At 45.6% G+C, this 25,982-nt stretch overlaps 1 protein-coding gene across 2 annotated transcripts in view; it reads right to left on the bottom strand.

The window, feature by feature from the left end:
• The window catches only part of CSRNP3 (cysteine and serine rich nuclear protein 3), a 96,458-nt gene that overhangs the window by 6,761 nt on the left and 63,715 nt on the right, over positions 1–25,982 (bottom strand). For both annotated transcript variants that reach the window (XM_056861317.1, XM_056861318.1), the window contains 2 exons: positions 18,988–19,158; positions 2,402–2,661 (listed from right to left, as the gene is read on the bottom strand). In XM_056861317.1, the coding sequence (XP_056717295.1) occupies positions 2,402–2,661; positions 18,988–19,158 (431 nt within the window). The remainder of the gene's footprint in view (positions 1–2,401; positions 2,662–18,987; positions 19,159–25,982) is intronic.

The following is a 25,982-nucleotide window of genomic DNA, read 5'->3' as shown; positions in this document are numbered from 1 at the left end:
ACCGCTCTTAACCACTACACCCCACTGGCTCTCTACACCACTCAGGCTGCCCAGGAAGAGAGACAGGCGGACATCTCAACAATAGTACCACCGTCTGAACTGCCACCCTATCTGCTTCTAGCAACACTGGATCTCAGGCAGGCAAGCCAGCGCATCTTGTGATCCCTCAAACTCAATGGCCCTCCTGGTATCCGATCAAGCTCCTTATTTTGCTACTTGCCCGGGACTGCAAAAGCAGACGTTGTATCAAGCTCCTAGCAGACCCCAATCAGTTTGGTCAGTAAGTGGAAAGCCGTGCAGATGTCAAGCGAGCATGTGTGGGGAGGAGTTATGACGACGACAGAGTGAGCGGCAGAAATCTGTGCAAACCCACACCATATCAGTGTGGCACAATGGCTAAAGCCAGAACCCCCCATACTGTGCCTAGGGGGACTATGGCTCCAGTCAATGCCTTTCCTGGCCAATGTTTGCTTTACGAGTTGTGAGATTTGAACGCATCAGAAAGAAAACAAGAAGTGTCAAATCTCTCTCCTACTAGCTGGACAGCCAGCGTGGAATAGTGGTTAAGAGTGGTGGTTTGGAGCGGTGGAGTCTGATCTGGAGAACCAGGTTCGATTCTCCACTCCTCCACATGAGTGGCGGAGGCTAATCTGGTGAACTGGGTTGGTTTCCCCACTCCCACACGTGAAGCCAGCTGGGTGACCTTGGGCTAGTCACATTCTCTCAGCTCCACCCAGCTCACAGGGTGTCTGTTGTGGGGAGGTGAAGGGAAGGTGATTGGAAGCCGGTTTGCATCTCCCTTAAGTAGTAGAGAAAGTCGGCATAGAAAAACCAACTCTTCTTCTTCTTCTAGCTGACTGACTCAGGCCAAAGCCTTGAGCTCATCCTGGATACAAGCAACACAAGTGAGGAGCTCTTGACAAGGCCACAGGCCCTCTAATGTCTCTAGGCTTGGAATATGGTTGCCAACCTCCAGGTGGTGGCTGGAGATCTCCCGCTATTACAACTGATCTCCAGGCAATATAAATCAGCTCCTTTGGCAAAAACGGCCACTTTGGCAATTGGATTCTGTAGCATTGATGTCCCTCCCCTCTCCAAACCCCGCCTTCCTCAGACTCCACCCTCAAAAATCTCCAGGTATTTCCCAACCCGGAGCTGGCAACCCTTGCTTGGAAACCTCTCCCTTGTGGCCACCCAGGAAGCAAACCAGCCCCCCTCTTTTTGGAAACTGAAACTAAACAATGTGTAATCCCCAAAACACAGAGCCAGTCCAAACCTTCCTCCACCTCCTTGGGGCAGGAAGTGTTTTAGAAAAGTGCAAGAGGCACTGCTTTTGCAACTGCAGGAAATACACATTTGTGTATTTCCTACCTCCAGTGTAGGAGTGGGGAACTGACCTTGGAACCTCCCAACTTGTGATTGGCCCTGCCCCCATGGCAAGCAATTTGTGATGGCACCCATCACCCTCTGATCCACCCTGGATATTCTAAAAGTATCCACAGGCACAAGAATGTTGGGGGACCCCTGGACTAAAGTACTGCTGGGTTCAAATCTATCATACTCCCTTCCATTTGCTCCGTCAAGGAAATGTGGGGGACACGTATGATTAAACAAAAAGCAATCTCTGTGATAGAAGAACTGTTGGAGCACCACAAGGAATAGACCAACAGCAAACAAACGGCAGGTGAAGATAATCCCTTACTGGAAGGGAAGTGTGTGTGTGTGTGGGGGGGAAGCTTGATAAAAGAAGCGTAGAGTCTGTGCTGTAGAATTTTTTGCATCTAGGTTATCAGTATTTTTGGTACCATACAAAAACAAGTACCATGTAAGACTCAGGGAACGATAGTAAAGCCGTTGTAAAGCTGTAGACTTTGATTCTTCTGTTGTACTGAATCATTGTTTTAAATCTGGAACTTTTGTTAAATCTTGTGATAACTTTTGTTAAACTGGTCAAAGACCGCAATAAAATTTTATATATATATAAGTACCATTGGCTTTTTATAATGTTGTCAACAGCCTCTTACTACAAAGAGACAGCGAATATTATGACTAGGCAAAACTCTCTTGCACTAAATAATCCAATCCTTGCACTGAACCATATTTGATTTCAGTAGGATAGGGAACTCCAGTGGGGCAGAAAAAATCACCATCATATTGGCGTAGTGGAAAGGAGCCATCGTCTTAAAAGAGCTCAGGTGGAAGCCTATTTTAAAAACCCAGTGAGTTAATATGTGAAATGGAGAGGAAGCCAGCTTGTTGGGGAGGAGGGGGGAGCGACTGGACTGCAGCCATAGCGGCGAGGCAATCTTGCCAAGGAAGAGACAACCAATTCCAGTGTTAATGCTTCATGCTCATGCAGTGGCACGCACAGAGGACACCTTTGCTTTTTTGTTTCTTTTACCTTGAGTTTTAACGAGTTCAGTTTTTCCTCCCTCAGGTGCTCTCTTAACATCTCTCGATGAAGCCTCTCCTGCTCCACGGCAAATTCCCCAAGAGTGTATTGCCGCACACTGTTGTGACGGGTGGACATACCCAGGGTGCTGCCTCCTTGGCTGGGGACGCTCGTGAACCCTTGCCTTCGTGCAAAGTAGTACACAGTGACGCAGTTGAAATGGACATTTTTCGTTCTCTTCCGTTTCTCTCGTTTCAAGATGGACGACGCTAGGAGGAAAACAGATTTCCGTTGAATAAAGCCAGTCTCCCGCTGTTTCACAAATCCTTATCGCATATTCCTCCAGGCTAAGCGGTACATTGCATGGTGGGAATCAGAGTCTGGGTGAGAGGAGGTGCTAATACAGAGCCCTCAGGGAGGGAAGAAGAAGTTGGTTTTTATATGCCGACTTTCTCTACCACTTAAGGGTGACTCAAACCGGCTTACAATCACCTTACCCTCCCCAAAGCAGACACCCTGTGAGGTAGGTGGGACTGAGAGAGCTCTAAGAGAGCTGTGACTTGCCCAACGTCACCCAGCTGGCTTCGTGTGTAGGAGTGGGGAAACAAATCCAGTTCACCGGATTAGCCTCTGCCGCTCATGTGGAGGAGTGGGGAATCAAACCCAGTTCTCCAGATCAGAGACCACCGCTCCAAACCACCGTTCTTATCCACTACACCACGCTGGCTCTCCAGTCTCCTGCTGTTTCACAAGGAAGTTAATGTCATTCTCTGCCTTCCCCAATATTTATACTTCACTGTCTACTCTGGTGCCAGTTCTTTCTCTCTTAATTCCACACTACCATACAGATTTAACTCATCGCAGATCTACAGAGCATCTTCATCACTACTACTGGTACTACTACTACTACTACTACTACTACTGACATCAGCATATACAGCCATCTGTTGGAACAACAGAATCATGCAGTCTTCACACTGAAACCTTAATATAGCTTGATTATCATACGATTTACCCAAAAAAAACCCCAGGTATCGCAAATCTATGTTGTTTTAAATATGCAGACAGAGGAGACAGAACACGACTACACAGAATCAATCCCAGGGATTAATCTGTGACAAGGTTTAACTGAGTCTAAGCCCAGTTACTCTTTTCAGTGTCAGAATTCAACTCTGGAAAATGTAGAGTAATAACAAAGGTGGGCAGAGGGAAACGGAACATGAGCAGATTTGTTCAGATCTTTAATGGAACAAGATAAGCAAATCTCCAGACAATGGAGAGGGGCAATTTCTAGCCAAGTTCAAGGTCTAGTACCATAACTGTAGAATTTAAGTACAGTCTTGATCCATCTACATCCCCTCTAAGCTACTTAAATGGAAAACTACTGTGCTTTCTTGTACATAGGCCTAGACTGGATAATTAAGCTTATGCCAGATTTAAGCAAGGCAAGCTTAATTTCCCATCTAGAATGTAATGGGCATCTTTAACCCACATTTTCCCTGTTCAGATATCACATAATGTCTTTCAAGGCATAACAAGTCTGAGTGTGGCTAATTTCATGGTGAACGAGAAAAGAAGGAAGGGGCCATTTAAGTCACCAAGATGCAGAGCTCATGTCTGTCTCCTTTTATTCATCCCTTCACCTACTCAACTGGACATGCAGCTCAACTGGACATGTTACATCAGAATTCAATCAGCCAATCGAAGAGGATTTTTCCCCCTCTACACCCATCTTATAATGGAGGCCAAGTCCTTTCATAAGTGATTTAAATACCATTATAGACCAGTAGTTCTCAAACTTTCATATCCTATTTCTCACCAATCACTGTCAAAGAACTCAGGTCCCACCATGAAAGAAACAGAAAGCCCACTTTTCCCAAGGACACTTACATACTTAAAGACATTCTGTTATTATATTTATCATTTAAAGTAAGACATAAAAATTGCAGTGATAAAATTGGGAATACGTTTTATGGCTATGACTACCTAAAGGGATTGAAGGAGAGTGAAATCTTAGTAATTGTTATGAAAACCCTGTGTGCACACAACCAAGTCTAGAAGAAGAAAAAGAAGAGTTGGTTTTTATATGCCGACTTTCTCTACCACTTAAGGGAGACTCAAACCGGCTTGCAATCACCTTCCCTTCCCCTCCCCACAACAGACACCCTGTGAGGTAGGTGAGGCTGAGAGAGCTCTAAGAGAGCTGTGTCTAGCCCAAGGTCAAACAGCTGGCTTCGTGTGTAGGAGTGGGGAAACAAATCCAGTTCACCAGATTAGCCTCCGCAGCTCATGTGGAAGAGTGGGGAATCAAACCCGGTTCTCCAGATCAGACTCCACTGCTTCAAACCACCGCTCTTAACCAGTACACCACGCTGGCTCTCTACTCCTGGGTCCCACCAGTGATATGCATACCACTGGTTGAGACCCCTTGTTCCGGGGGACATGTATTAGTTCTGAATCAGTGCCACAGATTTAAAAGCTATCTTCAATTCCTGAAGTCAATGCTTCATAGCAATTCAGCGACGGCTCCAACAGGAATTCAAAAGTGCTTTTCTTTTCCCCACACAGGAGCGCGTGAGCCGTGAACCTGCAGAATCAAATAAGACCCAGGCAGAATCGCCTTGACTCCTAAAGACATGACAGCGGTCTGTCTGATTTACTGGAAGATGCGGGGATAGGGGAGGAACTAGATGATGAGTTATAGCCGAGCAATTTAGGCGTGACAGTTGCCCAGGTATGATGGGAGGAAGGCAGCAGTCAGAAGGGAAGCACGGAAATGATCATAAAAGACACTGGCAGTCTTTGTCATATATTTTAACAGCACTAAGGCACAACGGGATAAGTCACGCTGGTTAAAAACGGGGTCTGTCTCAGGCAATTAGAGAGCCGTTTGGCCTCCAGCCTCCTTTCTCCCGCCACACCTCCATAGGGAGCGATACCAAGGTTTTTAATCTGAGGGCTACAGATGCGTTTCAACCCATTTCACTGTGAGGTGAAGGGTTTGCGAGCAGAACCAGAACAGCCGCTCAGTAAAAGCATTCAGACAGAATAACGCATATCAACAGGGCTGCTTCTGTCAAGCCACGTTCTGGGGAGCTCTGGAATTCCCTCTGAAACTTGTTACGAATGCCTCAGTGGCCAGTAATGGTGGAAGAACGTCCCTGAAAACTGTTTCCTCACCACTGTTGTATGGCAGTTTTGGGATTATTTTAGGATATGAGTTCACATAGACTTGCAGTGAAGCCCGACAAGCCCAGGTCCCGTGTGGACCATTTTCACAGGAACTCTCTGCAACACATACAGGGCCTCCGGCAGAGATTCAGAGGTCTTTGGCAGAAACACACTGGCATGAGAATGGGTCCAATGAACGTTTGACAACCACAGAGGGTGGAACCAACCACACATGTTTCCTTCTAATCCTGTTTCCAAGTGGTGGAAGTCACTCACTCAGCAGACATCTGACATCTTTGGCAAGATGTGGACAGCCTATTCAGCTTCCAAGTTCTACACCAAAGAAGAATCTACAGGGCCTTTTACCGGAGGTTGTCTACTGCACCATGTTGGCTTTGCCTTAGCCACACCCACATAAGTTGCACAACAAGGCTGCAGTTGGGTAATGAAAGTGATCAGAGAGTGAAAACCACTAATTTAATCTACTGCCAGGCATGTGGTACTGCTAAATACAATGACAACTTTAGGCAATACATCTCCGACTACAATCAGTGAACAAAATGCCCGTCTTCGCTTACATCACATTTAGACATTGAGCACAACCAGAGCTACTGGACTTCTGCATACAAAACCAAAATATCTTTCTGAACCATAATACTATAGTACCCAGCTTGCTGGGGGTAAAGTGTAGACAACTGGGGAAGGAAATGGCAAACCATCCTGTAAACATAGTCTTCCTAGTAAACATCGGGATGTGACGTTACCCCATGAGTCAGTAATAGCCAGGTGCTTGCACAGGGGACTTCCTTTATCTTACTACATATTCCAACTTCTAGAAAACACATTTTATACATATATTTATTTATACCATTAGGTGGCCTGTTTCATTAGCTTCATAAATAACTACTGAGCGCACTGTCACAGAGGGCCTATATTACTTTACGGCCATTATTTCGACACTTTTATTATTTCGACACCTGGAATATTATTAGAACATATTCGTTCCAATTCACCCATGTGAAGAAGCAGGTTTCAGACTACACAGCTGATTCAGATGCACATCTGGATATGCATCCACAATACTATGCTCCTCTAGACCACCAAGTGATGCAGATGGGAATGGGAATGCATCCCTATGCGCTGCATTTTTTCCTACATGCAGCTCATACTGGATCGAAGCATATAAACCAGTCTACCAGATGTGAACAGAACAGAAATGAGCATTGGTCTTAACAATGCTTGAGCACTTCATGTGGTTCATAGGTGTCTCTTGAGACACGGCAACTCTGGATGATCCAGTAAACAATCTGTGGGAAGGTGAAGCCATTCCATTCAATTACTTGATGTGCTAGAGGAGCAGTAAGTTTCTACATGCACACACGTGTATAACAACCATGTTTGATCAAGACCCTCAAATGCTGAAGGCACAGCACTACACAGCAAGCATTTCTAAATGGAATCTCACAACGAACTATTAAGCCCTCTGTTGATTGATAGACAGAATGTCCCAGATTCTTTTAATGTCACCTATTCATTGAATTACTGTTCACCTCAAACATTGGAGACGGTGGCACAGTTTTTAAATTCTGTTTTAAAAGTCTGCCAAACAGTTAATTAGATGGTATTATCAACAAACAATGTTATTCGATGTAACTGTCTACTAACTATTTTTAAAGGGCACCTTATAATATTCCCATTCCTTTCGTATCCTTTTGTATTGTGCCTTTTTATGCCAATAAAGGAATGATCGACTGACTGATTGATACGCAGAAGCGAGAACCCAATGACGCAGCTTGCCTCCTTTGCACATGTCCGTTAAATTGTACTAAATCACAAAATATTTTACCAGTCTTTGCCTTATCGTAGACCTTTGTGGTGCATCAGCAGACTGAAACTAAAAGAGAACTAACTCCTTTTAAAGATACCTTGGAGCCTTCTATCTGGTCACTTGGAGACAATTACCAGTCACCAGCAACCAAAATGATTAGGGGACTAGAGCAATTGTCCTATGGGGAGCGGTTAAGACGCTTAGGGCTGTTTAGCTTGGAAAGAAGGCGGCTGAGGGGAGACATGATAGAGGTCTATAAAATTATGCATGGTTTGCAGAGAGTGGACAGGGAGAAGTTTTTCTCCCTCTCCCATAATACTAGAACGCAAGGTCATCTGCTGAAGCTGGAGGGTGACAGATTCAAAACAGATAAAGGAAATATTTTTTCACACAACGCATAGTTAAATTGTGGAACTCCCTGCCCCAGGATGTGGTGATGGCTGCCAACTTGGAAGGCTTTAAGAGGGGAGTGGACATATTCATTGAGGAAAGGGGTATTCATGGCTATTAGTTAAAATGGATACTAGTCATGTGCATACCTATTCTCTCTAGTATCAGAGGAGCATGCCTATTATATTAGGAGCTGTGGAACACAGACAGGATAATGCTGCTGCAATCATCCTGTTTGTGGCTTCCTAGAGGCACCTGGTTGGCCACTGTGTGAAAAGACTGCTGGACTTGATGGGCCTTGGTCTGATCCAGCAGGGCCTTTCTTATGTTCACCACAAGGGGGGGAATGGCTATTTACAAACCTGCCGTACATCAAGAAGAGAAGAGAAGTGGCAGCCTTTCTTTGATAGATATGGTTGACTTAACAGTGTACGTACATGAGTAGGGTTATAAATATTCAAGATCCAAAGTGAGGCAGTAGATAGGACCTTAAACGTTCACGAGGATCAGTGTCAATATTAGTAGGTTTTGAGTTGTTAACAACCATAACGAAAATATAGGTTCAGCAATTAACCAAGGTTTATACTCAAAATATCTTATTAATCAAGCTTTATTTAGTCAGATAAAATTGCAATTATTAACAGCTTTTGGAACATTAGTCAAAACAGTTAACTTTAGAACTATCACAGAAAGGGATATCAGGGGGTTATGGTCATGGCTTGGGTTAACTTGGGCATGGGCAAAATTATGAATGGTAAGATTTCCCCAGAAGCCCTGTGGCACAGAGTGGTAAGCTACAGTACTGCAGTCCAAGCTCTGCTCACGACCTGAGTTTGATCCCGACGGAAGTTGGTTTCAGGTAGCTGGCTCAAGGTTGACTCAGCCTTCCATCCTTCCGAGGTCGGTAAAATGAGTACCCAGCTTGCTGGGGGTAAAGGGAAGATGACTGGGGAAGGCACTGGCCAACCACCCTGTAAACATAGTCTGCCAAGTAAACGTTAGGATGTAACGTCACCCCATGGGTCAGGAATGACCCGGTGCTTGCACAGGGGACCTTTACCTTTAAGATTTCCCCCATCTCTTTTCCTTCCTTTTTCTCGTCTGTACCCCTTATTAAAAATCAATTTTTATTTTTTTAAGAGAGAATTCGTCTCTTTGTTTGCCCAGGAGCTGTTTCTCAATAACAGAATCCACATTTTGCAAGCACAAGGCTCCCAGGTTCTGTCTCCAATTAAAGATGTCCTGAGCGAAGGTGCTCATCTGAGAGCCACGACTCGTTCTCCATAATCTTGCTTAGGTAAATTATGTCAAGCTTTCCAAAAATAGATCACGGAATTCCACAAAGGACATTCAGTTTGGTTAAAATAAACCCCGGCTGGGGGATGGAAAGCATCTTCCCCTCATTTGCAAAGATCTTAGTACAGAATGACGTGTTGAGCCTTTTAATCTTTTTCAAAACACTTTTTTTGGGTTTTTTTGCTGTAAAAAGAAGTTACTCACTTACTAAACGTGCATAAATTGAGCTTTGGCTGGCAGAGATCCCAAGGGTAAGCACTTCCCTCTGCAGTCTCAGCTATTCTCTTGATGTCAAAGGCACATTAAAATAAATGTGAGCCATATGGCTCCGCAGTGGAGTACCCACATGTTTACAACCGAGAGGGCAATGCAATTCATTTGCCACCATCGCAGAAATATGTTAGGGAGAGGGGAAGTCTCAAGGCTAGAGTGAGTAACACACAGCAGCCCATTTATTTAAAATACTAACGTTGCAGCAGATGACGCAGCTCTTCTGAAAGCCACTAACGCATTTTCCAGGTTTTTTTTTTAATGTATTCTCAGCGCCACATAAAACATCCCAGTGAAAAGGATCAACACCATTCTCCACCTACTCTGCGGCTCTCCCACATAGTAGTCATCAAGTCTAACAAGATAGAATTGTCAAGTGTAATACATCATCAGGGTAATCCAGGTCAAAACATTACTTTTCAAAAAGGCTTGCTTAGCAACCATCCTAGAAAGCAAAAGCCCTGGGTAAAAGGTTCACACTAATGAACTTCAACATCTTTCACTAAATAAAAGCCAATTTTTTTTAAAAAAACACACACACCTACAGACGCTGCTGCAATGGTTACTATGAAAAACAACTCTGTTCTGCCTTTAAGGCAAAGAAATATCCTTAGTTAGGTCACTGGCCCATTTAACCCAGTGGCCTAAGAGCCAGCATAGCGCAGAAGATAGGGTTGCCAGGTCACCCCGTCACTGGCAGGGGGTGAGGGAGTAGGGTTGCCAGATCGAGGTTGGGAAACTTCTGGAGATTTGGGGATGGAGCCTGGAGAGGACAGGGAACTCATTGGGGTACAATACCATAAAGCCCACCCTCCAAAGCATCTATTTTCTCCAGGGGAACTGACCTCGGTAGATCAGCGTGGTGTAGTGGCTAAGAGCGGAGGTTTGGAGTGGCGGAGTCTGATCTGGAGAACCGGGTTTGATTCCCCACTCCTTTACCATTATTTTTAGTACTTGTAGAAAGTCTCACGCTGGTGTGAGAGCCAGCGTAGTGTAGTGGTTAAGAGAGGTGGTTTGGAGCGGTGGAGTCTGATCTGGAGAACCGGGTTTGATTCCCCACTCCACATGAGTGGCAGAGGCTAATCTGGTGAACTGGATTTGTTTCCTCACTCCTCCACATGAAGCCAGCTGGGTGATCTTGGGCGAGTCACGCTCTCTCAGCCCCACCTACCTCACAGGGTGTCTCTTGGGGGGAGGGGAAAGGAAGGAAATTGTAAGCCGGTTTGATTCTCCCTTAAGTGGTAGAGAAAGTCGGCATTCTGTTTTAATGACATTAGAAATGACAGTGCAGTCATCAGAATACTTCCTTGGGATTTAGCTCCATTGAACAGACCTGAATAGAGTTCTGAGTAGACCTGCTTAAGATTGCTGCCTAAAGGAGTCAGGTGGGCAACAAGAAACAAAGATTGTACTGTTTGTTGATTATATTGTGCTTGTGTTGGAGGATCCGTCAACCTCACTGAATAGAGTAAAAGACATTATGAGAGTGTTTGGCAAGGTTTGGGGCTTTGTAATCATTCAGCAACAGCAAAACTGAATGCCTACTGTTTCATTGTCAAAAAGTCTGCCAAGATTGAAGGTCGTTGTAAATTAAGTTACAGAATCTCCCAGTCAAATGTTAAATTTTGGCGCACTGATTACACAATTACTAAAAGACTGGAAAGTTTGGGAGGAAATTGGGATACCTTGGATGGGATAACGTTTCACTAATAAAAATATCTGAGTTCTAAATGTCCTTTCGTGATTACCTATTTATGTTGAATGTCGTCTTACAGAGGCGGACAAGAAATAATGGATAAGTTTTGGTTCAAGTGGGAAGAGTTTCTGTTAAAGTTAAAAGCAGATGAGAAGTAAAGAAGACTATAATACATCCAGTGTAATAATTACTATGATACTCAGTTACATACATGTAATAATTGATTGAATAGGCAAGATCATTTGATTTGTTACAAACAACTAGGTATTCTTTTTTTAAAGCTTTATTTTTATCAAACACAAACAAAACATTAAAACATAAACACAATATAACAATATACATGAAGTTTACCATTAAAAATTACAACTCAGTTATCAACTTCTTTAAATTACATTACTCTTTGTTCTCAACATATTTTTCCATATCTATAACACATTTATTACTTGTTTCTTAGACATATATTACCTAAATCTTTCTTATTCTGTTTTAATTTAACTAGGTATCTTTCCCCTCTTAACGTGTCTCCTATTTAAAAGTGAAAAGTTTAAAGATATTATTGTCAGCTCACTGTTGAAAACTTGGAACACATTTTTTTTAAAGCTACCGTACTTGATCAATGCTGTGTCATCATGGGAAACTTTCTCTAACTCAGGCAGTAGGTGTTATTTTTGGTAGCAACTTGGAAAGTTCCCAGGTATCAGGACAATAGTTTAGTAGAAGTGCATTCCTGGCTGTTATGGCAAGGGATGCTATTGTCCTGGTCCCTTCTAGAATCATACGATGCTTGGGACTTGCTTTGGTTTGGGTGACAACCATCTTCAGCAAGCGGCTCCCTACCCTTTAACATATGTTGAATTATTGAACATAACATTAAAGAATGGGTTTTCAGCCATGCAGTTCTACCAGATAAGTAGTTGGATCCAAGATGTGATGTAATCTCTTGAGAAAATAAATAACTTCTGAATACTGTATCAATATTGGGTGACAAAAATTGTATTCTGTAAATAGTATTGTATTTTAAACTTTTTTGTTGAATATAAAGGGAAACAGCTGTTGTTTTTTAATGGGGAAAAGATTTGGATATAGAGAAAAGTGAGGACATCAATACCTCAGACCTTCTCACACTTAGCTTGGAATAAACCCATTAAACAAAGTGAGACTTACTTGTAAGATGTGTAAAATTGTACTGTCACAGCGCATTCCTGACTTCTGAGGATGAAAGTCCTAAGGAGGCCAGGAAGGGACTGCGCTGGCATTGGCATTGCCAGCACCCAGGCTACTTACGGGGATGTGCCAGCGTCCCGGGGGGGGGGGGGTGTTCCCAGAGCGTGCCAGGGGTGGAACTGCCTGTCCCCTTTCAGCACTGGACACCAGCGTGGAGAGTGGCGGGGCTGCGCCTGCTATGGGGCATTTTGAACCATTTAAACTTTTAAAAGCCAGCAAACGGCTTTTTAAAGGGATTCGGTGGCTGGGAAACAGGTTAGGAGGCACAGCGCTTGCTCCTCCTCCCCACCGTCCCTGGCCGCCAACAGCTCAGGAATGCGCTGTAAGTTATACATATGGTATTCAGGTAGGATAGTATCATCATTTGTATTATTAATAGAAAATTATTACAAGATTATTTCTCAGTAGTGCTTCATGGCTTGGATAATTAAAGAAGGTATATCCAAATGCATCTTCAAAGAGTAGCTTGTGGGTCTTTGACATATTTGGTAGGCATGCCCTCTAGTTCAGGATTTTTTGGAAATTAATACATGGAAAAATTAAGATACCGTGCCATTCTAATGGGCTCCTCTTGGATATTTTAAACAATTAGAAAATACAGCAAATTGAGGGTCTTTATTCTTTAGTCAGAACAGCTAGAACTTTAATTGCCTAAAATGAAAAGACAAAAACGTTCTTGGAATTGTGTATCAGTGAGAATTAAGAAGTTTGGCATATTTAAGCTCTTTGAAATTAATTTACATTTTAAGATTTTGTAAACATAAATTAGTATGGTAATAAGGTATTTGCTAGTAAGATAATTTGATAATAAGATATTTGAAAAGTTGTTTCCAGAACAAAGTTTGGACAAGAGGAAAAAGGTATATGGTTATTTATTGTGATAACGAATTAACTGCTGATATTTGAAATTAATATTGAAAATGGCTCCTTCCCCCCCCCTGAAAGCTCTATATTGAGTGCTGTATAATTTTAATGTGTTTTGTATAATTTGTACTATAAAATGAGTAGATAAATATTCATTGAGATAAAACACACATGGAACAATTCTAAGGAAGTCCTATTTTATTCAATACATCTTACTCGCAGGAAAGTGTTAAGGGGAATTAGTAGTAGAATGCAGTCACAAACAGCATTAATTTCATTCCGTTTCAGCATGCCTAACTCTTTGATTATGGACACCATTTCAAGCGACCCAAAGGTATCTCTCTAAATCCTTTAAGAATAAATTGCTTCAGTATTCATGTAATCTCTTGGAACCATTCTTTTTCACACTCATTTACATCAGGAGCGGATTGGCCATTAAGGCCGCTGGAAAAATCCCAGTGGGCTGCTGCCCTGGGGGGGGGGCATCTCCCCACCAGGTGTTCCAGCCCCAAGTGAGCAGTGGCTCTCATCCTGTTAGGATGTTTCTAATAGCTGCTGCCATGAGCAAGCCAGCTGGGTGAGCAGCCACCACAACAAGCGAGGTGGCTTTTGCTCCTATCCGCCCTCGGTTGGGGGGGGGCTGTGGGTAGGCCAGAGGGCAGGGCCTTTTCCACGGCCATTTTTGCGTCCCGGTCTGCTCCTGATTCGCATGCACATTCTCTTTGGTCTTCCCCTCCCCACAAGCCTATTGCAAAATGCTTTTTGTTCCTCTTCAATTTATGCCACAACATCTCGGAAAGAGACAATTGCTTTGCATGCTCGAAAGCGGTTCCCTACATCGAATCAAGTCTTGGTGTTAACTGACCGGGGGTGGGGGGGAAGGAAGAAACCCTTTTCTTTTTACGATTGGAAAGTAACAATATATGCAGTGATAAACAAATAAATCCACCCCTCAACCCTTTCCTGTAGTAAACTGTACAGATAGCTCTGAGCAGAGACATTCTGAACTACAGCATGCACATTATGTCCTGTGAATCCTTAGTGGGAAATTATAGAGTATCTTAAAAATGCAGACACATTGAGCTTGAGCCAGTTGCCAGTGTGGGTCACACACCATATCTAAGAAATATCAGTTCTAGGCAACGAAAATGCAACCAAGTTCTCCTTCGTTTTCCCAAGTGCAAACCGAAGTTTTTGATTCTGAAATATTGTGCGTGTGGTTTGCTGAAGGCAGCATATCCCTGGTTTCCAATTTGCTACACTGTCTACAATATCCTTCCCCCCTCCCTTATATTCTGCAGATTCAGGAAATAACCTTGGTGATGTGCTTGAGAAAAGGGGCTGGCGTCAAGCCAGAAGCCTGCCTGGCGCTAAAGGGAAGCTTTTGCTGCTTCAGAAAAGGGCCTTGAATGGGAGTCTCATCTGGTTATTAATCCAGACAGCGGAGAGATATTCTCCCTCCTGGGAAGCCGTCAGAAACCTCAGGCGCTGAAGCGATTGTGAGCACATGTGGCGACCGCGTTTCAAAGCAGGCGGCGGCCTGAACTCAGGGGGCGAAATGCAGCCTGCCTAAAGGAGCCGGAGAACGTGGACTCCCTCACCTACTCCCTTCCATTTAACGTGACTCCCTACCAACGCCAGCATTTTGCATGTAGTGCCAAGGCCTTCAAAGCCCTCAAATTAACGAATAGTAGCTTGCTAAACGAAAGCAAAAAGCCTGGCCGAGCTTCTCGAAGCAGCGTAGTAAATCCTTCTGTAACAAGACACGATGAAACGTGTTTTTTTTCCCTTTACATCCTTCTAACCCCATCCATCTGCCGCGTGGAAATAATAGGTTATTCTCCAGAAGGCTGTTTGATGTATTTCTCATTCAGAAAAAAAAGAAAGAAAGAAAATGCCCTGATCACACTTCAATTGGCCAGTTGTGCTATCTGTCATATATTAGCTGGAGACTGCTGTTTCTTTGAAATCTTATGAAACCGTCAGGGGTGAAGCTAAAAAAAACAAAAAAGGTCAGATTTTTGGGGAGAAAAGAATGGTTCTTGGTAGATGAAGCACTAGAGAAAGAAGTAGCAGTATGCAAACGGTAATTCTTTGCTGAAACATTTCTGATTTGAACATTTATCTTGATTGCATGACTGGCATATGCAAATGGGCCATCGTAGTTTTAATGCTCCAGACAGAAATTTCGCGTGACAGCTCCTCAAACACGTTCCTGCCCGGTGGAGTTGACACATTTAATGTACCCACCATCAAATGTACAGAAATCAGGTGACACAAGTGGGGGCCCGTGAAACTTGTGGGGGAAGAATCTCTCATCTCCCCCCCCCCCATCGTCACTGCCACCAATTCCAGACCCAGCAAGGCTTCCAGCCTCTTCTGGGAGCCACTGCGGCTTCTCCCACCCCCTCAATTGCTGTCACTGCTCCTGCCACCGATTCCAGGCCCAGTGAGGCTCTGGGACACTGCTGGGAGCCCTCTGTGGCTTCCTCCCCCAGCTCCCCCCCCCACCATGCTTCCACTGCTGCTGCCACCGATTTTGGGCCAAGCAAGTTTGTGAGCCTCTGCTGGAAGCCCACTGTGGCTTCCTTCCCCCCCCCCCCCATTGCCACTGCTGCTGCCGATTCTGGATTTAGTAAGCCCAGCAAGGCTGCCGGCGCCCTCCTCATCTGAACGGTATGTGCAGACAACACTGGCTTTTTTTTAATTGGGGGGGTTTAAACCCCCAATTTTTAAAAAATTCAGATTTTTCTGCAGACCGGGGGGAGGGTCCCCCAAGTTTGCAGAAAAACCCGTTTGGGGTCTTCCCCCATCTGCGAATTCAAGTATCCACAAGCAAGGGGCAGAGTTGGGAATTAGATCTATAGATATGTCTTTGTGTGAAGTAGATCACAAAAAATGCTGAAAATCTCTAAATACTAGTCTGATGGCAACAATGAATGTGATACTTCTCCAAACTCTTCTACATTTACATTTGTTGGGTGTGGGTGAGACGCAGAGCATTATATGAAGCGACCAGTAGGGAGCTGTCAGAAATCGGGGTAATAGGTTTGATGCACACACAAAATGTAAGCAATCCCTCTCTCTGATTAGGCTGGGGTTGTGGTTTTGGGGTGTGTGGGTACTTTCCAAAACTGCAAGGATCCAAATACAAGGATGGATGGACTGGACACGCATAGATTTGCCCACAAACAATGCTAATTTCAATCCCTTGTGATCATGAGTTAATGGATCATTGAAAGTAGGGCTGGGAGAAAGATCTTGGAGAGCTGAGTATGTACCTGTCCTCCAAGAATCGTAGAGTAGCATATACAGTTTTACCGTCCTTTTTTTCCCTTACAACAACCCTGAAGGAGATTAGGCAGAGGGAGAGTAACTGGCCCAAGGACTCCTACTGAGCTTCACGCTTGAGTGAGGGTTGGAATCTAGGTCTCTCCACTCCCAGCCTGGCATACCCACTACAAGGTATACTAGCCTTCTGGTGGGACCAGAATCCACCGGAATTACAGCTCATCTCCAAGAAGAAGAAGAGGAGTTGGTTTTTATACGCTGACTTTCTCTTCCATTTAAGGGAGAATCAAAGGCTTACAATCACCTTCCCTTCCCTACCCCACAACAGACACCCTGTGAGCTAGGTGGGGCTGAGAGAGTGTGGCTAGCCCAAGGTCACTCAGCTGGCGTCATGTGGAGGAGTGAGGAAACAAATCCAGTTCACCTGATTAGTCTCCGCCGCTCATGTGGAGGAGTGGGGAATCAAACCCGGTTCTCCAGATCAGACTCCACCGCTCCAAACCACACCAGCGTGAGGCCTTCTACAAGTACTAAAAATAATGGTAAAGACAGAGGGTTCCCTGTTCCTTCCCATGTTTTAACTGTGTCTTTTTAGAAAAAATTCATGGGTTTATCATGGCTTTAGGATCTTTGGAACAACTCATGAGCCAGTGCCCATATATTCAACTCATGTTTTTTTCTGCTTAATATTGATTTAAATACAAGTCACAAATATTACTTTCCAGCCAGTAAGACTAACCACTTCTTTGGTTGGTCCTTGGTGTTACATGGAAGCAAATCCTCCTCGCTATAGAATCCCAACATGGTTGTAAACAAACACTGTGCTAGAGCAGGGAAGCTGACAAGCTACGTCTGCTCCGACCAGCTGTCAATATCCCAAACTAAACTGTTTAAAACAACATTACATTCTCCATTTTCAACTATAAGGAAACTATAATTTGTTTCTCACTGCACAATAAAAAAAGAAAGAAAAAAAAATAGGAGTAATAACGCTCTGTTTCATGATACAACCTGAAAACACAGCTGGCACGAAAAGCAGTTTTATTCAACAGACAAGATTCCATGATGTTATTCTGAATTGCGCTAGTATACACAGCAATGTCAGAACATCTGATGATATTTTAGACCCCTTGTATGTGCTGCTGCTTAAGTGAGCAAACAGAAGCGCAATGCCAGGCCCTAAGAATCTTCAAGCTGCCTTAGGCTGCCACACCGGCAAAAGAAATATGGGATTGTACTGCTACACCTGCAGGTGCCACCAATATGCCACTTGGCATAGTGGCTTCATGTTCTGATGCTGTTTAGCAAGGCATATCCAGAGCATTTCACCAAGTTAATATAAAATCTCACACAAGCATAGCAGGGCTATTGAGTGAAACTAAACCACTCAGATCAAGATGTCAAATAGAAGATTATTCCTTCTCTCATTCTTCTACCCACTTTGGCAAGTGACACCTTTATGGTCACTCATTTGACAAAGGTTCCATTCCTCTTCTTCCAAAAGTCAGCCCAACTCATTCTTTGCTCAACCTTGTTTTTCTCTCAAGAGGTCTCTCACAAAAACTGATATTTGCTTGGTTTCTCTCTATCTGTCTCTCTCGCACACACACACATATAGGGTAGCTATTGCTGTCTCTCACACACACACACGGAGAGTAAATACTGCTTCCTTTTCTTCTGCTTCTATTCAGAGCACCATCAGACTCCATGCCCCTCTCACACTCCCAAGACTTCTCTCTACTGTGTGATTGTCCTAATGAGCAATCTCAGATTTAAGAATTAGCAGCAGTTGGGAATGACTGACCTGCATTGTCATTCTTAAATGGTTTAGCGCCAATTAGAAAGGCACAAGATTTGTGCTCAATATTTCATAGAAACCTTTCATAATGGCATGATAGCAGGCAGATAGCAAATATGACAGACTCCCCCCACCACACACACACACATAAATAGGGTTGCCAGGTGCCTGGTGGTGGCGGGCAAACCCCCGGCAATCCATCCCCATGTCCGCCGACCAGCTGAGGGTTGGGGGGCAAATGTGCACATGCATACACACTGTGGCACATCACTTCCGGGAGTAAACCAGAAGTGACGCGCATGCATGTCGGCACAGCTGCGTGCACACGCATGATCCCCTCAGCTTTGCCCTCCCACCGGAGGAGAGGGGGGACCTGGAAGCCCTATACATAAACTTTGCACATGGTGTAATCACAGCTGTATTGCATAAACGGCCCTAGGGCATGCTTAATAACAGGATAACTTTATCTTGTTGCAAGATATTTTAATACAATCTGTTGGTCCTCATTCATGGTATCTGGTGCTTTATTCAGAAGAAAGAGTTTGGGATCATATTTTATGCTCTGTCCTACAATTCCTTCGAGGTTCTTATGAATTTTTTTCCAATATTTCTGCACGACTTCACATGTCCACCAGCAGTGGAAAAAGGTGCCTGAACCAGACTATTTTCCAATGAAGAAAAATGTTCACGTGCTACTGATTGGGAAGGTAGTGAACAAAGGGGGAAAAAACATAATGCGGCGCTTACTGTCCAGCTGTCGTACTTACGGGTAATGTGATTTGATGTGGATGGGTTGACGCTGTCACCGCTGTCAGCACTTTCGCTGCTAGAGACATCCTCGTCCGACTCCCGCACAGAAGAGCAGGGGGAGGAACCATCCACTTCTTCAAACTTCCTCTTTAAAATTCCACTCATAGCTGCAACGCTGTCACATGTACCTGCAATAGGAACAGGGGCAATGAAGCAAGGAAGCATTTGGCTGCAGGCCAGGCATTCAAGGTCTTCAAAGCCATTCTGAGATGGGTTTACTGAGCAGTCCCGGTTTATTCATGAACGGAAACCTAAGGGACAGACAGGACATCTAAGAGTTGTTCATAATCTTTGTTTTCGTCTTGACGCAATCAGAAAGATAACCAGAAACAAAATATAGAGCTGTTTATAAGAAAGGCTGGAAAATTTAAGTCAAAATACCGGAATGTGCTAAGAAGGAGTTGGTTTTTATATGCCACCTTTCTCTACCCTCTACAAACCGGCCTACAATCCCCTTCCCCACCCCACAACATACACCCTGTGAGGTAGGTGGATAGGGTTTCCAGGTCCCTCTTCACCACCGGTGGGATATTTTGGGGCGGAGCCTGAGGAGGGCGGGGTTTGGGGAGGGGCTTCAATGCCAGAGAGTTCAATTGCCAAGGCGGCCATTTTTCTCCAGGTGATCTGATCCCTATCAGCTGGAGATCAGTTGAATTAGCAGGAGATCTCCTGCTACTACCTGGCAATTGGCAACCCTCTAGGTGGAGCTGAGAGAGCTCTATCAAAGCTGTGATTTTCCCAAGGTCACCCAGCTGGCTTCGTGTGTAGGAGTGGGGAAACAAATCCAGTTTACCAGATTAGTCTCCACTGCTCATGTGGAGGAGAGGGGAATCGAAACCGGTCTCCCGATCAGACTCCACCACTCCAAACCACCACTCTTAACCACTACACCATGCTGTAATTGTGTTCATGAGCACACAAGACCGATCCCTGATCAGATGGTAAAAATTTATACAGTTCCCCCTTTTCTTGAAGTGCATTACAGGTTTCAGTGAATCTTGACCTCCAAAATTAGGGGAGGCAGGAAGTAAATCAATACTCAGAGCATGTCCAGGTGTCAACTATAAATGATCCCAGGGTTATGGCACACAATTAGGAATGTCGTAGACACTCTGGGAAAAGGCAGCTACACTGCCATTCAGACACCATTTATTCATGGGAGGTTTTGCATTGGATTTGTCACTCTATAGATGCACATTTTCCCCATCCGAATTCTCAAAACTCTGCATGGGGGCTTATTGTTGAGTTTTGAGAATAGGGATGGGGGGAAAGTGCATCTAAAGAGTGGCAAACCCAAGGCAAAATCTCCCATGCATAAATGGCAATTGACTTCCACTTCTACTGCTGTATGTCGTGCATGTGCCAGCTGCAATGCCTTTACCTACATATATCGATCAATTACATATATAAAAATTGACTGTCCAAGGATGGCCACATAGGGGTACGGAGCCATCTTGAAGGTTTCAGCACCCCACCTCCATGGTGCCATACACCCATGAAAACATTCCACTATGCATATACACAATGAACATGAACATAGGGGAGGTGCCATTATCCCGCCAGAAACTTACAGCTGAAAATACAGGTCTGTAACACACAACTATCTGAAGTTCACACCACTTATACTGTGCCCCTCCCCTTTGTCACACTGCTTCATGGAAGAGCTGCTATTGCTTCTGTGTTTGCTGTAAGATGCCAGCCATACAATTGCCGGCCTGTTGTTACCACCACCACAAAAGTCATTATGAGCCATGTGTGGGCTGATGGCTGACAAGACTAGCATAGCACATGCAAGCTGTGCATGTAGGAACATGCTTCCAGCGTTCACTGCACTGCCAGGGAGAGGTGGAATACAAATCAAATCAATCCATCAATCAATTTGCCATATCATTGAGGTCCACAAGGAACAATGAAATTTTCCATATTGCAGATGTTGAAAAAGTTGGTTTTCAAGATCAAATTAGTGACAGAGCCAGAATTAGAATTCAGGAACTGCTGCTGCTCATTAATAGGAGCTAAATATTTTTGCTTGGATCTTAAGACTTGGTTCTGCTTGCGCAACATCCTTTTCCATTGCCAAGACAATCCTCTGCTATGATATGCATTTTTTCAGCATTGGGAGCTTCCACTAGAGCTCTAGAGGAACAAGGTCCACAGTAGACAACCTCCTCCACAATGGACAAAGAGGAATGCAAGTTGAAAGGAGGGCTTAGGATCTAAGCGCTAGAATGGTCCCCTTTTAATTGGTCCAAATAATTCAAACACGACAAGCATGGATAAGGGGCGCCAGGCAGTGCCTATGAATTTAAAATATCTGCTTAACCCAGTGGTTCCCAAACCTTTGGTGCTACCCCCCCTTGGTTCCACAAACTCAACCCCAGCGCCCCCTACCCTATCCAATAAAAAGAATTATTCAAAATAGGGGTTTGCATGACTCACTAAAGAAGATAATAACAATAAAATTTCAAAACAGTAACAATTAATTGCACATCGATTCAAAATCAAATTAAAACTTTTTAGTTGAAATTTATTCAACAAAACTGATGAACTTGATCCAGTGATACCAGCTTGTTCAAAGCCAGCAAAAAATTCTGATAGTTTCCACCAAATTTGCCAGCATGGTGCCATAGATTGATCTATTGTAAATTAGTGAACAACACAGTTGAAGGGTCCCACCTCTTGAACCCCCCTGCTGCCCTCTTGCCTCTTAGTGCCCCCCTAGGTAATCCCACTGCCCCCCAGGGGGTGGTACTGCCCACTTTGGGAACCACTGGCCTAACTCTATTAGTAAGCATGACCAAATCATCCAATGTGTAAAGTTGTGTGTGCATGTGGCATCAAAAAACAAAAGTTATTCTTGAGAACAAAAGAAAAAAATCTTTAAGGTTAAAGGAATACGACTGGCCAAGACATATAGTTTGTCCAACCCTTGCCGATTCTGATATAATCTTCTTTGGAAATCACTGTAACATAAGAGAGTTACCGTATATACCCGTGTATAAGCCGACCCGCGTATAAGCCGAGGTGCCTAATTTCTCCCCAAAAATGGGGAAAAATTAGGCACCCGCGTATAAGCCGAGGGTCGGCTTATAACTCCTCCCCCCCCCCGCTGGCTTACCTGACCGGCTCCTGGCGGCAAAAAAAGCGGCGCGGGCCCGGTGGGGGCGGCTTTCCTGCAGCCGCAGGAGGCCGCCCCCAGGCCGCTCCGGGCGGCGGAAAGCGGCACGGTCCCGGCAGCCTCCCAGGCAGGCCCCGCTGGCCGCTCCCAGGCCGCAGGAAGGCGAGCGGGCCGGCGGCAGCGGCGGGGAGGCCTGCCTGCTTCCAGGCAGGCCCCGCTGGCCGCTCCCAGGCAGGCCCCGCTGGCCGTTCCCAGGCCGCGGGCTGGCGGTGGGGGGAGTGGGGGGGGGGCGGCCGCGAGGCCTGCCTGCTCCCAGGCAGGCCCCGCTGGCCGCTCCCAGGCCGCTCCCAGGCGAGCGGGCCGGCGGCGGCGGCGGGGGCGGCGGCGGGGGGCGGCGGCGAGGCCTGCCTGCTCCCAGGCAGGCCCCGCTGGCCGCTCCCAGGCCAGCGGGGCGGTGGGGGCGGCGGCGGGGGCGGCGGCGGGTGGCGGGTGGCGGCGGCGGGGGCAGCGGCGAGGCTTGCCTGCTCCCAGGCAGGCCCTGCTGGCCACTCCCAGGCCACGGGCCGGCGGCGGGGGGGGTGGGGGGGCGGCGGCGAGGCTTGCCTGGGAGCAGGCAGGCCCCGCTGGCCGCTCCCAGGCCGCAGGAAGGCGAGCGGGCCGGCGGCGAAGGATGGCGGCAGTGGTAAGTTTCCCTCCTCCCTCCTACCCTACCCTACCGTATTGACCCGCGTATAAGCCGAGTTGGCTTTTTTCAGCCCTTTTTTTGGGCTGAAAAACTCGGCTTATACGCGAGTATATATGGTATGTTAAGTGCAGCAACACTTCCTACTCTTGACCTGATTCCTCACCCTTCTCAAGCAAAGCAAATTTCCTCAGAATCTGTTACTTGAAGCCACACCGTGCCCAATTCATTTACAGCCCAACTGTTCTGCACATTCACATTGCACACCATGGGCACAACTCGGGGCAGAAAGTTCCATGTGCAAATTCAATCCCACCCACATGGGGCAACATCATGACCTCACAGCATGGTGGGAGCATGCTACAAACGAGCAAGCACTGTGCATTCTTAAGTAGGATCCTTGCCTGGCCAATTCCCATTCCACTCTACCCCTTGACAATCTTGGAAGGGTATCTTCAAGGGCAGTGTTCCCTGTTCCCTACTTAGCAAGAGTTGCACACAGGTCAATGGACCTGGAGACTAGAAAAACAAACATCATATTTTCTATGAACATACTATTGTTCTTTAGGAACTTAAGCTGTCTCTTCATTGGGTCAGCCTAATTAAATTGTAGAATCATAGAGTTGGAAGGTACCACCAGGGCCATCTAGTCCAACTCCCTGCACAACACAGGAAATTCACAACTACCTCCCCCCTACACCCCCAGTGACCCCTACTCCATACCCAGAAGATGGCCAAGATGCCCTCCCTTCTCATGTGCTGCCTAAGGTCATAGAATCAGCATTGCTGACAGATGGCCATCTAGCCTCTGCTTAAAAACCTCCAAAAAAGGAGAGCCTACCACCTCCCGAGGAAGCCTGTTCCATTGAGGAACCACTCTAAAAAAGGTAAAGGTCCCCTGTGCAAGCACCGGGTCATTCCTGACCCATGGGGTGATGTCACATCCCGACGTTTCCAAGGCAGACTTTGTTTGCGGGGTGGTTTGCCCGTGCCTTCCCCAGTCATCTTCCCTTTACCCCCAGCAAGCTGGGTACTCATTTGACCGACCTCGGAAGGATGGAAGGCTGAGTCAAACTTGAGCTACCTGAAACCGACTTCCGTCGGGATCGCACTCAGGTCGTGAGCAGAGCTTTTTGACTGCAGTACTGCAGCTTAACACTCTGCGCCACGGGGCTCCTGACCCGCTCGAAAATTCTTCCTAATGTCTAGACGGAAACTCTTTTGATTTGATTTCAACTCGTTGGTTCTGGTCCGACCTTCTGGGGCAACAGAAAACAACTCAGCAGTTTCACTTTGGCTTGCTCCATAATGGCCTTTTCCTCAACCTTGAACAAACATGTCCCGAGATGCCGAATCTGAATATGTTACCATTTATAATGCATTTTGTTTGACAGCATTCTTCACCCCCTTGCCTGACAACAAACCTCTGAGTGACTTGGGCATTTGCAATTTTGAGCAAGCAACAACAGTCCAGTGAAATATACCGGAGTCTACTGATAAACAATGCTGCCAGTGCAAACAGCAATTCGTGAATCTTTTAATAGTTTGTGTAATTGAAAATCATTACGCAGGATCGTAGAAACGGAAGGTGATGAAAATCAGAGGTCATCAAGTCACCACGTCCCAAAACAGAAGTTTAGCCCTCATAACATCCATAGGACAGAGCGCCACAAGCAGGAGCTAAGCATACGCCAAGGACACACATAGCACAGCACAAACAGTAGTTGTGATTTCTGACAACAGTCTGAAGGACCATCTCTGCCCATATGCCCTATACACCAACAACAGTTCTCAGGGTTGCCACCTACTGGCTGTTTCCCCCGCTTAAGCTAGTCCACCTGGCAGCTCCCCATACTTCTTCTACAGTAGCTCCCACCCTATGGAATGAGCAACCTGAGGTTGTGAATGGGCTGTCTTCTTTAGAAGTCTGTAGGAGCACTATGAGGTAATTTTATTCACTAGGACTTTTCATGGGGTATAGGCTGAAACGTTTTTGAGGATGGGGGTTACCTGGGGTTTTACTGTATTTTGTCTGTTTTTAAATTTGAAACTGTGAGCCACCTTGAGTGATAAAGGAAAGGTGTGGCAATATGTTAATATATAATATAAATTATGAAATCTGCAGCGTCAGCATGTATAAGGGCCAAACGACACAACAGGCCCCACACATGTCAAGTCACCGGACTCACAGTCAGACATACATCAGAGAAACTCACCTTGAAAAGTGCTTATTCACTCGGTGCTGTGCGGGAGAGGGGAGAAAGAGCTTCTGGTTTCCCTCCCACCCCGCTTTCGCCCCGGGAAGGACACAAGGAGCCAGAGAAAAGGGGCAAAGGCCCCTCCTGTTTCCTTTTCTGCTGGTGAAAGTGGGGCAGGAGGGAGACCAGAAGCTCTTTCTCCCCCCTCATAGTGCCAAGCGAATGAGAGCTTTTTATGGTGAGTTCCCCTGATGTACATCTGTTTGGGGACAGCTGTATAAAGAATGGACTCACTCCTCTAATTAGGGTTGTGGATTTAAGACTTACCCTGACCTGGATGGCCCAGGCTAGCCTGATCTCGTCAGATCTTGGAAGCTAACCAGAGTTGGCCCTGGTTAGTATTTGGATGAGAGACCGTCAAGGAATTCCAGGGTCGCTATGCAGAGGAAGGCAATGGCCAACCACCTCTATTAGTCTCTTGCCTTGAAAACCCCATGGGGTCCCCATAAGTCAGCTGCGACTTGACAGCATTTTACGTACGCACCTAAGACTATTCCATACCCCCCCCCACACACACACACACATACAGATGACACAATCTGACATGAGGAGACCAGTCCATATTGCAGCATAGAGGTGAACACATGAACTCAGGAAGCTGCCTTATACTGAATCAGACCCTTGATCCATCAAAGTCAATATTGTCTGCTCAGACCAGCAGTGGCTCTCCAGGGTCACAGGCAGAGGTCTTTCCATGTAGTTTAGGGTTGCCAACCTCCTGGTGGTGGCTGGAGATTGCCCGCTATTACAACTGATCTCCAGCCAACGGAGATCAGTTCACTTGGAGAAAATGGCCGCTTCGGCAATTGGACTCTATGGCATTGAAGTCCCTCTCCTCTCCGAACCCCGCCCTCCTCAGGCTCCACCCCCAAAATCTCCAGCTATTTCCCAACC

This window comes from Euleptes europaea, chromosome 15 (assembly GCF_029931775.1).
Source record: "Euleptes europaea isolate rEulEur1 chromosome 15, rEulEur1.hap1, whole genome shotgun sequence".
Classification (NCBI taxonomy): domain Eukaryota; kingdom Metazoa; phylum Chordata; class Lepidosauria; order Squamata; family Sphaerodactylidae; genus Euleptes; species Euleptes europaea.
This window is presented reverse-complemented; position numbering and strand designations above follow the sequence as displayed.